The sequence below is a fragment of the Octopus sinensis genome, unplaced genomic scaffold, assembly GCF_006345805.1.
Source record: "Octopus sinensis unplaced genomic scaffold, ASM634580v1 Contig09569, whole genome shotgun sequence".
Taxonomy (NCBI): Eukaryota; Metazoa; Mollusca; class Cephalopoda; order Octopoda; family Octopodidae; genus Octopus; species Octopus sinensis.
In genome coordinates this window covers 271,303-285,017 of record NW_021831847.1, presented here as the reverse complement: position 1 = coordinate 285,017, position 13,715 = coordinate 271,303, and the positions used below count along the sequence as shown (strand labels likewise).

The following is a 13,715-nucleotide window of genomic DNA, read 5'->3' as shown; positions in this document are numbered from 1 at the left end:
GTGGGAATATGAACGGAAGGTGAGGGGAGATTTGTTTCCCGTTTTCCGCGAAGTCACCGTCGACGGAACGTGTTCGAAATGTCCTCATTTTGTATTTTATTAAAGACGAGTGTGTTTCGACGGCCGTGACCCTCCCGACGGTGCCCAGTGACCCCAATCGAGCCACCCCCAAGACGGGAACCCGATTTTTGCAGTTTTCTCCCGAGGACACGTATCTTTTGTCCGTGAACGGTGTTTGTCCGTTTTCATGTCCAGACTCATTTCCGTGCATTTTGTGGATTTGGTCGATGACTACTCTCCAGTTGGTGGGAGTGTTGTGGCAGTGTCAGCCAATTGTGGTGGCCTCCTGGCATCACACACAGCAGAGACTGGTTCTGTCGACCGGGGGGTCTCGGATTTATTTTTGGGAGGAGAAGGGTCCCTCTGTCGTGGAGTTGGAGGACATGAGTGTGGAGTGCATTCGTTGGTGCAAGACCAGAATGGATATGACTGTCGCAGGCAAAAGGGGTCTCAGGGTGCTTTCTGTTGATTGTTCATAATTTACCTCTTTTGTCGATAATTTGGTGATGGGAGTGTTAAGATGGAGATTGTCAGGTGACTTGGTTACTCCAAGAATGTGTACATTGTTCAACAATTCAGATTATCTGCAAGACTGATACAAGAAAATCAACAATTATATATTCTGGCTGTCTAGTTTTCCTAACTTTCCGGTCATTCGATCCCTAGTGGTCCTCGAGGAATCCCATGTTGAATCTTCAAAAAAGGGAGACTAATCAGTAATTATTTCTTCTATTACAAGAGAACGGTATTTTGTAGATGAAAATTGTTTCTGAATAAGTTAGTGTTTAAAATTTGCTATGGAAGAATGTGCTTTATCAAATAAGTAGATTAGTGAGATTTCGAATTGCACTGTTTGTATTATCAGGATTCAAGGAATTTATAAATTCGGAGATAAAACAACCTTGTAAGAACTCTTTCTTATTCACAAACATCGTATTCCATCCTCCCCAATCTCAGTTTTCTACTGCCACGGATTCACAACGTCGACAAGTCTGTAGAATGTCTGCTAATAATCGTTCTTATTTCGACCTACCAAAAGTCCACCGAAACCCAAAAATCAACAACTTATTCGACTTTAAAGACAAATCCCAGCCATGCCAAAAAATTGTGGACTGTTTGGAGACGTTGGTCGTAGGTGACGCCGTGTCTCCGTTGTTGGCAGACCAGGAAATCGAGCAGAACAATTTAGTGCTGGGTTAGGCGTGGGTTTTTAGTTTGTTTGAAAAATACTTTGTTAGTAAAATGAATTAATTGCATGTTAGTGTGAATTATTAAGCACGAATTCTGTCAAATCAAAGTATGTTTGGGCCGACAGCAAGAATTAACTACTCCGACAATCAGTGTTATGATTATAACCGCTAAGAATTCAGCAATGCAAATGTAGGCCAGTTTTATGTAATGAGAATCTGTGGATATTGATTCTTCGATGTTTTTTTGATCATTCTGAGGCTGTCTCGAGGTTGTTGTTTTCGCATTTTTTGTGGTGCTTTCCTCTTTCTTTTCTTCAATTACGTGAACAAGGCAGTGGATATTTTCAAAAAGACGTTGAGGGCCAGAATCAGTAGCTCTAACTTGTATGAGATAGTATGCGGGTTTGAGACGTCCTCTCGCATATATATTTCCGTTGTTGTCAATCAAAAATAAACTTTTGTGGTCGTTTGGTGTGTTGCAGGAATTCAATTCTTCATTCATGTCAATCGCCGAATCAATGCTGTAGTCTATTTGGCCATTCAGTTCGGAGTCTGCGTCAATGGCAAGAACAGTCGTTAAATATTGACCATTTTTCTTGTTTAAAACAGTCTTGGTGTAGCAGCCATGGCCAACAAATTCTGGAGAATTGTCGTTTACGTCGATAATATCAATTTTGTGCGAAAATGTTATGTTCGTAGTTGTAGAAGTGAATACCATATCGTATTGTTTTTGCTCTTCATAATCCGCTGGTAATTTAGTTTTGAAACAGGATGTTTGATTATCGAAAATATTTGTCCCATTCCCAGCCAACACGGCCGAAAAAGCTTCCAGGAACGGCAGATAAATCTTCTGGTCGGGTAGGTTTTCGTAGACTTTGAATATTTGTTGGGTATTGGCGGTGTAGAAATTGACGTTCTACCAAATAATCTTCCAGATAGCACCTTTAGTGTCAGACTGGACCTGATTTGGTTTGGATACCATCTTTTAGAACAGGAATCTGTTTCCACTGCAATGCAAGTCACGTTCGAAAATGCCATTGGAATGCCGATATTATAGTCCGGTAAGTTCACGTCATAAATATAATTCGACGTGGGAACAAGAACGATCTCATCCGTGTTCAGGGTACACTTTACGACGATAGACGTGTCAGAGGTTTGTACTCTGATCGTATTGAAGTTGAGATAATCAAACGAGTCTATGATTTTGGGCATGTTTTTGTCTGCAGTGATTTTTATGCTTACAGGGTCGTAAATTTGGATCTTTACTGTAATTAGTTCGACTTGGGAAGTGAGGGGAGAGTAACATTCAATGATAAATTGATCACTGACGAGAGATCCTGTATTTGCTTGATATATCATTCCTGTATTTTTGTCAATTTTGTAATTAACGTTTGTCATCTGCATTTTATATTGCGGCATTCCGTATTTGGTGACATAATCCTCGGTGCTCTTCACAGTGACCAACGAGGCCCCGTTGATTGGTTGAGCTAAGAGTACCACATCGTGTAATTGTGCTGACATCTTCAAAGCAGAGTTGGAATGCAATGTTATGTCCATATAAGTCCACAAATTTCTATTTTGACGGTCGAAAGCGAAAAGTCTCAATTTTATCGCCTGTGAAAGAACACTCTCACTGTGGTTATATATAAGAACTGGCGATCCGTTTGTCATTAATCTGAAATACTTATTCTCAATCAGTTCGTAGTTCATTAGTGCCTTATCTCCTCTAACCTCTCCCACTGCTTTCGGGAGATGCAACATAAATCCGCGGAAAAGTACAGGCAATTGGATTAATCGATGATTCCTTGGAAAGACCGGGGGGTCTTTTTCGAGTTCAAGAACCAAGAAATTAGTATAAAAATATATTTACTTTTATTGTCATATTATATTGAACTCCATTCACTGCTATTTCGACATTCAAATCAAAAGAGGTTGTCGTCGGCTTGGCAATTTGATCAAAAAATATATATTTAGCAACCTACACGAGTAATAACTTGAATGATAACTTTAACATCTCCTGAATTGTCGCAGGATATGTACTGCTCGGCGTTCTGGACATTGCAAAACACGTTTCCTACGCACATTGAATTGAATAAATCTTTGCAAATGTTGCCAATTACTTGTCCGACTGATGACTGTTCACGGACTGTGTAAGCAATGTCCACACTTGCAATAAAAGAAAGCAAACATAGAGTAATCATTTCGGCAGATAAACACTCATTATTACTATAAGTAGCACTTTTAAGACTCTTTAATAATCCTATTAGCTACTTAATTTATAACTCAGGTTAATCAAAAAGTGTTCTGCAATGAACGTAGGGGTCAACTATTATGCAATCCATTTAGTTGTAGACAATCCGATGCATTTAAAGACTTAAATATCTGTCTAAAATTGTCAGCTCATAGTGTTTGCCACTCGTTCAGTTTCTCGTTATTTACATTAGTTATACATTTAAGACAGTCTCGAATTGATTTGTAACCTCAACAGACCTCCATCCAAAATAATACAATTAAAAATAAACAAATTCACCACGGAGACTCACAATATAAAAATTACTCGCCAAACTAATTAAATTGTCACTGTTTATCATATTTGTCCCGATAGGCGGAAACCAAAAAGGGTTCGGACAATCTGACCCCATCAATCTGGTCTCCGAGAGTAAGCCAGTTGATCTGCGTGTTGTGGGGACGACCAAACAATTCAAGCTTCCTCGTTCCCGGAGACAACCGTTCAATAAGTGCATAAATCTCGTCGGGCTTCCTCGACGTCTCCCTCACCTCGGACACAATCACATCCGAATCCAGTCCCCGATTACTGCAGAACTCCCCCTTTTGCCCAATCTAGATCATTCAACCCCCACTCCACCAGACAATGTTCCTTGGCGTGATTCAACCAATGTCCCGTCCGCCCTGTCCTTATCACTCTGTGCAGCTGATTGGTCTTGACCCAAACGAGTTCTCCCACACGACGGTACCTCCAATAAGCACACAAACGCACTTCCACTGACGGAGTAGTCCCCTCCCCAACTCCATAGCCCGACCAGTGACCCACAGGAATATAAACCCCTCCGTCTGCAGTCTTGTTATAGGAAGGTTCCTGATCTCATCGTCCGTCATTGTGCCGTATGGAAGGTCCATGTGAATATCCCAGGGAGGGTCGGCCATGATGACCCCAAACTGTCCCAAAATAGACAAATCAAATGATCGGATATCACACTGAATCCACTGTGGAGGACGACACAACATATCTCCTTCTCTCGCCCTCTCCTTGGCTACCTACCCTTACTAATCCACTCCCTACATTCTCCACTTGGTAGTGCAGATATTTGCATGTGTCCATATGGAAACAAGTATTGAGATACGAACAGTCCCCCAACGTCTCTGTCACTCAACCCACGTGCATACCCTCCGTGTAATTCGTCATTATTTTGACAAAGTGGACTTTGGCACAATCCTTGTCCGGACAGTCCTCCCGAGTGCAGTGTCCACAGAAATGCTGCACTCGTCCTTCCACATTCCTCAGCCTTCTCCTCCTCAGTCGTTCCTGTATGGCCACTCTACTCTACCTTCCCAGTCGGCCGGGTTAACAGGTCGTGGATTTCCGCGTCTTTTCGATATTTTATTCTCTCTTTGTATGAAAGGTCACGTTTTTTAGGTGGTTTTTCAAAATGGGCTAGGAACTGGAGTAGGGGGAGATTTGTACCTCGGAAGGGGAGGCGATGGAGAGGGAGGAGTCGTGGATCCTGGCAAGGATTGTTAGGGCCTACCTGACATATCGTCGGAGGGGGGAATTTGATATTGAATGCACGAGATCTGTGGGGAGAAAGGGGAATTCAGATATGTCGATATTTTCAGAGCGGCCTTCTTTAATTACACGTATTAGTTCAGACACTAATTCCTTGTTTGGATTGCAATTGAAAATGTGTGATTTCGATAAACAGTTAATGATTTCTCTACGTTTATTCTGAGGCCCCACATCACTACGAAACATTTAAAATTTAAAAATATTTAAGATCAATTTCTACGATTATTTCAACATCTTGAACCAAAAATTAAATTCACATTATTTAAATAAAGAGAAAGTTTCAAGGATGTATTAATTTGGTTAATCAAGAGGATCGAATGTAAAGCTCTGCATTCCATATTATTCAAATGTCTAAATGATCAGAATATTGATATAATATTAATTTAATATTAACTTAATTAATTTATTTTGTTATAAATAAATAATTAGTGATTCTTTACATAATAAAATAGTTTGCGCGGCTATTTTTACATTGTTGTTGTGCTGTTGTGAATACATGGAATATAGCAAGAATATCCCCCTAGCAGAGAATCCCGACAAAGTATAGTACTAATGGCAAATGTACAACAAGGAGAACATTGAATGTATACCACATCCCAAAACAATCCACGATAAACACAGCAAACCCACATCTCCTAATTTAGTGCTTGAATACGCCAAACCTGATCAGCCGGACATAATTTCAGTGCTATATGACAGTCAGCATCATGTCTAATAAAGTATTAGGCCGGTCTGCGGACTATTGGAAAGAATTAGCAGAAGAAAGGAGACTCGCTTTGAGTGAGTCGCTCTCCGAAAACCAAGATGTTGTTGTTTATCCACAATTTATAGCTCATCGAGGAAATCAGGCAACTCCGGTCGGTTGTGGCCAACATGGCGGAGAGGATCATCGAATTGGAGGAGGGTCTTTAGTTATCTGATTATTTTTTAATTTTGAAGCGTTGTTGCTAATTATTTCATGTGGTTTGTTGAATAAGAATAAAATTGTTAATTAAAGAATGAAATTAAGTTAATTAAATATTTCGGGGACAAATTATGTTATTTGTCAGTGTAGGAAGACAATTGTTACATTCTAATAAACTGTTAATTATAAAAGACCGTAGGCCTCCACGATTTTCATTTCTGACCTTTCCAACAAGATGGTATGATTTGTGACATATATTTTCTTCTCAGAATCACTTTTATTCGTAGTCACAATTCTAGAATTATTAATTTGGTTTACGAAATTGGTTGAGCACTCTTCTCCGAGAGGCACATTATCTGTGACATAGTTAAATGGAGTCTATAATGAGTTAGTAACCATACGCAATTTGTGCTGGCTTGAATTTGAACAAAATGAAAATTCTTTTAAAAGGCATGTATCTAAAATTACAAAACAAAAATACAAAGAAGAGAGAGATGGAATCTGAGAAAATGCATCGACGTGAATATAGTAAAGTTTTTGGCATGAAACCAGAGATCTAAAATTCGATATACATTAGATTTACATCAAAGACAAAGATTTGTGTCCGCCAAAAGAGACATTTACTATTTTGGTCAGAGTATCGGTTCGACAGTAACTAAAATGAGATTTATACATACAATTTTTTGAGAGAAAGTAAATTAGTAAATCTGGGAGGGTTAGAGAATTTCACTTTTTTTAAAAAGACTATATAAGTCAAATTATCATTATTTAATCTTGAGTTGTATGTGCAATCGGTTCTGTAAATATTAAATATTCTGAGGTTACAAGTGATTGTCTGTTGATTAATATAAGCAGAAAGGTATGCATTTTACTGAAAGAATGAATATTTATTTGACCTAAATGACACATTAATTTTACAAAATCATAAGTAATACCCCTATAATTTTATTTTTATAATTAATTTTTAAACAAAATCAGGCAAATTCGAATTAGAGCTTTCCGCTATACCCAACTGGTTCCCCAACAAATCACATTCGCCTCATTCAAGTCTCATATCGCAGCTCATGCCTGACTAAGTAAAATACCCACCAAGCAAAGAGAGTTTTAGTCCACTTTTGCATGAACGTAAAAATTCGCATTAAATTATAGTTTATTTATAAAATGGGTGACTACAAAAATTTATTAAAGCACTTAAAGTGGTCATTTTGATCGGAGATTCTGCGCATGACATGTTGTTCCTCATTCTCCCCATAAAACCCCTTGGCTTTGTAGTAATCCAGAAAAGTCAGTCCCAGGTTTTTCCCAAGGTTTAAATCTATAAAAATAATTTACATACTCAACAAGACTGGACGGTGTAGGGCGTGGATGTCGACTGGTCCGGCGTCTGATAGCCATGAAAGGACACCTCGAGAGTATATGAAAGACAGCTTTCCGAAAGGATCCCCCCAAATGTTCTAAAAATGAAAAGACTATCCACCTCCTCCCGGTCCCCAGCTTATGGAAATGACGGTTAAAGGTTGTGTTGGCTACGGAAAAGTCATGTGCGTTGAGTTTGAATATTTTGGGGAAGCACATTTGCTGTTCACATTTGTGGACATCGTCGTATTTATTTCCATATATGAAGCCCGACTTGAGCGTCGAATGAGTGTGCAGGTCAATGTAAAAGTCCAGTTTATAATTCTACATTGCTAACAACTCAAACCTCCTGTCCGCCCAAGTACGTCACATACTTTTTTGCCAAATATATTCCCGGATGTTTGTCGAGTTGTGGATTCTCCCACTGTCGGTTGAGGTCATCTCCCAGGACGTTGCATCTGTTTGACAGGAAAAGAGTACCGATAATTGCCGACATGCACTCCGTCCGGATTAAGCATGGGAATGATTATAAAAATGACTTGTTTCAGCAGATTTGTAGCCTCGGGACTGTGGGACACAAGAAAGTCCATTAGCCCTTCAGTAGAACTGCAAACTAACCCTGACAGACAATCGACGATGGGCTTTCCCCAGGGTGTACTCTGGCCGTGACTATGACGATCCTCCGACAAGTCCAGGGAATGTGTCGCACGTCGTGGGTGATGAGGATCAGGTCGATTCTCCGTCCATACTGCCCTGAGATAGAAATCCTACCAGACTTCTTCCCAACAGTTGTCGGAAAAAACAGTTAGAAAAGTGTTCCTCGGTGGAAGAGAGATATCTTTGGAGGCGGGAGTATGTGTAGGGGTAGGAGTAGGCAAAGTAGTAGACATCACAGGGCAAGTCAAAGCAGAATGCAAACGACATAACGTAGTTGTTTCCATGGGCAGGACTCTTGTAGTAAAAGACTTGTTTAGACGGCATTCTGACCCTGCAGGGTAGTGTTAGAAACGTACCAATAAGGCCGGCTTGTACTCTTCACGACAGGAGACATTCCTTCTCTGTAAAGGGACTTTACTTTAGAAAAGTTGACAATATTCAATATCACATGCTAATCTCCAGTAATATATTTACTTGGGATTTTTTGGCGTTTTTAATTCCAAAGTAAAACCAAAGACGATAATTGTCGTTGTTTGTGTCACCCCGCACGTGCAGATCGTAACTCACGTTCGAACACTGCTCGACTCGGCTCAGATTCCCTGGGCTATGCCGGATTGTCGAGTACCACTTTCGAAAGCCGCGTCAAAGACGAGGTTTCCACTTTCGTCGAATGAGTCGTAGTACAGTTCCCAGTAGTCCGCTTGTGAGTTGGACATGTTCCCTGGGTGGTTCGGTCTCCTCTACTCCTCATCATCTAATAAAGGAACTTGATCTCTTTCCATAGTAACTGCACTATTATATAACTTAATATATTTTAGAGAAATTCTTATTAACAAGGCATTGTGTCTATCTAACATTGATCAGACTTAAGACTTGGATTACTAAAAACGCTTATCCATAATATTTTAATTTTGTACAACCACTGTGTAGTTCGATCCAACACTGATTGTTATTATTTCTATCTATGTCTGTATAATCAGCAGACTAACTACCAATAAGATAGTCAACTATACATATTCCTGACTGGGAAGTCATAATAGTTTTTAAATCCCGTCCTAACTAAATTTTTGAAATTCGTCTAAATTGAGGTAAACATTGTGTCTTTCCCTTCCAATGAGGATCACTGAGTGTCCGTGAAGAAAGTAGTTGAACAGAAGAAGAACAAACGATGTGCAAGTTAGACCTCATAGTCTAATTTTACAATTCCGTAGGCGCTTATTAATCAGTCTTGAATCAATAAGAACTGCCAAGCAATTATCTCACTAATTATACTGCCAATTGCTTCACTCACACATGAGAAAGCCTTCCTAATGCTAGTCACCATATCCAACAAATCCACTCAGTCTATCCCCTTAATTAAACATAGACAAATAGAACACTAATAGTATAATTTTTTGTGAAAAGAATACAAGACAAGAGAGTATAAAACACGTTACCCATAACAAAACACATCAAACTAATTACATCTGCGAGATCGGACGGAAGCATTATTCCGAATGTCCATCAATCTGTCCTCAACAAAGGAGTGAGCACGCTCTTGCTTGAATGACATGTTTTCGTGGGTCCGACACTTAAAACTGTACTCAATGTCCCTCTTTTTTAAGTGGGCGTCCTCCTGGCCATTCACCCGTCGGTAGTATAAATCATTCGACACTCGCTTTAGGAAATTCTGCAGTGTTATTTGAACTTATTACATATCTCCTTCGTTCTGCAGCATAACAACGTTCTTCACAGTTGTAAAGTGGAGATGTGCTTTTGTACTTTGACGTTAGTTTAGGGGGGCAGCTTTTAGGTGCTTCAAAAAACAGATCATATTTTTTTACATGTGGTGTAAGCGGACTATCCATTCCACAGACAATAAAATACACAAGAAGCTTACGTAGAAAGATTATTTATTTAATGATGTTAACCATTAAAAATTTTATTTATAATAATACTATTTATAAATATTTATTAAAAAATCCCAACTTTTTACTGTCCGAAAAAATCTAGATGGAAGAAATTCTACGCTCTTGTCATGGAAATTCTACGCTCTTTTTTTGAATTTACCTTGGACACAAATGTGGCTCATTTCAGCGAAGTCTGGAGGGAACAAGGTCTTGACCTTCCCGAAGATCGAATGTCTCAACGAGCCTGGGATCGAATAGGATGAAGCAGACTTTCAATCCGCTGTTCGAGTCGTCCAACCAACACCGCCGCGCTTGCCTTCTTTCCGCAGCATCCCCGGCCAGTGGAGCTTGGCTTTGTGCATTCCCGAACGCCTGACACTCTCTTCAACGATGAATCGGTAAGGATTAAAATCTCTGCGCCTTGGGCTAAGGAAAAGTGTCCCGCACGTGTGTCGCTGTGGCTGCAGTGTTGACCCATTCAGTCTGCATCCATTATCGTGCAAGAGGAGTGGCGGATGTTTTCCGAGGCATTTGGCTATTACTGACATCATACAGAGAGCCCTTGACTCGGCGGGATTTCCTTCGGTCCTCGAACCACCGGTTCTTGACCGCGGTTACGGGAAAAGTCCTGACGGGATGACTCTTTTCTCTTTTGAGGGCGGAAAAAGTCTCGTATGGGACGCAACCTGCTGGGATACATTTTCTGCTTCACACCTAACTTCGTATGGTCTGGAAACTAAATTTGCTGCTAAGAAGGCTGAAAATTTAAAGCTAGCCAAATATTCTGTTCTTTCGGATGAGTTTTTCGTGATGCCGATAGCGGTGGAGACGTCGGGTGCTCTTGATCCAAAGACGGAAAAGTTTCTCCGCAAGTTCGGGGCGAAATACGCACTCACGATCCTCGGGATGTGGACTGACTTTTCCAGCGGTTCTCGATCGCCGTATCTGGGGAAACAGTTTGGCGATCCGTCAGACCGCTGGCCCTTCAATCGATTAATCTATTAACATTTTTCTTTTGATAATTGATTTGTCCATTACAAACTTCAAATGCCATCTGCATAATTCAATTTGTGAATTACAAACTTCAATTGTAAACCGCAAAATCAATTTGTGAATTACATTCTTCAATTGTTAATCGCAAAAATCAATTTGTGAATTACATACTTCAAATGTTAACCGCAAAAATCAATTTTCCAATTATAAACTTCAAATTTGTAATTACGATAGTCAATGTTGCATATAAAAAATTTTTCGTAAAATACATCGAAAATTGTTTGATGACTGAAAGAACAAGATATCGCAAGTACAGTGATGATACAAGAAAAATAATAATTGAAACACACGAAAGTTTTGGAGATTGGAAGTCTCTATGTTCTTCTCTTGGAGTGCATTGGAGAACAGCTTATCAGTGGATTCTAAATAAAGATAATGAAAGACGTCCAAAAGGAGGTAAACGACATTCAAAAAAAAGTCAAATAATTGTAAATGAATTAATCAGTTGGATTGAAGCTGATCCTCAGATCACTTTGAAAGAATGTGCGGAGAAAATACAAAATAATCATTCAATATCTGTGTCTGTTACAACAGTGAAAAATTGGCTTGATGGGGAATTGATTTCTCTCAACACCTGTCGACCTATAGTGGCCAATGTCAATTCTCTTGAAAATAAAGAAAAAAGAATACATTATTTGGATTGCTTGTCTAAAGCAAAATCGACTGGAAGAACTTTAATTTGGATCGATGAATCCAATTATAATTTATATTGTACGAGAAAAGAAGGTCGATCAAAAATAGGATCTCGTTCTTTGGTTTTGACTCCAAATTCGAGAGTCACTAACTTATATTGTATAAGTGCAATGTCTGCTTCAACATTGCTTAATTTTCAATGCAAAAGAGGTTCTTACAGAGAAGAAGATTATAAAGAATGGATGAAAGAATTAATTAATGAATGTAGGTATTTATCCGTACAAAATCCTACTTTTATAACTGACAATGCTCATGTTCACAATCAATTGGAATCAGTTGTGGAGCAGGAAGAAAATATTGAACTTTTACGATTGCCTCCATATTCCTACTTATTAAACCCAATTGAATTAGCCTGGAGTATTTTCAAAGCAGAAGTAAAAAAAATGCTAAGAGAAAAGATGCCAATAATTCTCAAATATAACAAAACTTCGGATGGTCCTTCAATTTCTGAATATAGGCTGAAAATATTGGAAGAAATAGTGGGAGAAGCAAAAAAGGTTTTGACACCAGAAAAATTGATGGGATTTGTTAACCAGGTTGAAGAATATTATCCCAGAGTTACTCGTGGTGAAGACCTTTTTGATTGTTAATTTAGCAAATAATAATTGTTTTGTTGCCCATAATATGATTATAGTTAGTATAAATAATATGTCGCGAATTACGCTAGCGACCAGAGCGACCTTCATTGCTGACAAGATTGACAGGGCGACCTACATAGTTTGACACTAATTTTTAATTGAATGTCAAACCATGTAGGTCATTAAAATTAACAATCCTTTGATAGGAGTTTATAAGGTAAGAAATCACTAATTAAGAGGCGGAACCGCAGCCGAGAGGAGGATCGAGGAACAGTTCCCCCTTAGAACTGCGAGAGAGATGCGCTCAAAAAGCCACATCAGTTCACGGGGGTCGTTCCTCGCCCTTCCCAATGACCTTCCGATCTTCGAGAGGAAACGGAGAGTAGACGGGCCAAGTACACCGGAAGTTTCCACTGACACCGGTTCGAAGATGAAACGGTCCATCAGGGAGGCGTACTTAGATGCCTTCTTCGTCTCCGCCCTCTTGGCTGCTGAGCCACCTCGACCGCCGACAAGGAAAGACATGATGATGCAAAAGTATCAGAGCATGTCGCATCCCAGACGATTGCTTTCCCGTTCTTGTAGGGAAAGAGTGAGACCCCGTCAGGTCTCTTACCATCCTCCCTTAGAAGGCCAGGAGGCTCCAGCTGACAGGGAAATCCGGCTGCTTCAAGTGCATGTTTTACTACGGAATTTAATTCAGAATGCCTGGGAATCCGGCCAGGGCTTTTGCGACAGGAAAGTGGATGGAGACCTCGGCCAATCTTCTTCCCTTTTCGAAAAAGGATGGTGGAGTCCGCCCAATCGCGGTTGGCAATGTCTTTCGTCGGTTGGCGTCCAAGATTGCCTGCTGGTCTGTTTCTCCCGACCTGAGCAAAAACTTCGTCCCCACTCAAGTCGGAGTCGGAGTCCCTTCCGGTTGTGAGGCGGCTGTCCACGCCGCCAGGCGGTATCTCTCTACAGCAACACCGAACAGAGTCCTTGTCAAACTGGATATTTCTAACGCTTTCAACAGCGTCCGACGTGATTCCTTATTACAGGTGTTCTCAACCGGGGGCGAATCGCCCCCCTAGGGGCGAAAATTTTGTACAAGGGGGCGATAATTTTGTACAGGGGGGCGATAATATATTTAATAAAAAATAAAATTTATTTATTAAAAATTGTTTAATTAGAATATTTTTAATGGCAAGCCTAATAATTTAGACTCAAAATTTAATGAAATTACTATTCTTCTTCAAGGAAATTTTGTCAACATGATTGATTGCAAAAGAATAATGAAAACATTTGAAAAAAATTATTGCTTTATCGACATAATTTTTCTAAAATCAGTTTGGAAACATTTCACAACTATCTGAGATAAGTAAATATTTTAGTCAAAACAATATTATGACATATTGTCAACATTTGACGGAACTAGAAGCGGATATATCTCTTAGATTCAAAGATTTGTTTGATTTGGAATTTGAAGCATGGATGATTGATCCGTTTTCATGTGTGCCAGAAGATATGAACGAAACAATCCAAGAAGAG

At 39.6% G+C, this 13,715-nt stretch overlaps 1 protein-coding gene across 1 annotated transcript; it reads left to right on the top strand.

Annotated features, from left to right (window-relative positions):
- Nucleotides 1–11,138: 11,138 nt before the first annotated feature.
- On the top strand, nt 11,139–12,197 carry LOC115228125. Its single transcript, XM_029798785.1, has one exon. The coding sequence runs from the start codon at nt 11,139–11,141 to the stop codon at nt 12,195–12,197; it is 1,059 nt and encodes a 352-aa protein (XP_029654645.1).
- Nucleotides 12,198–13,715: the final 1,518 nt, after the last annotated feature.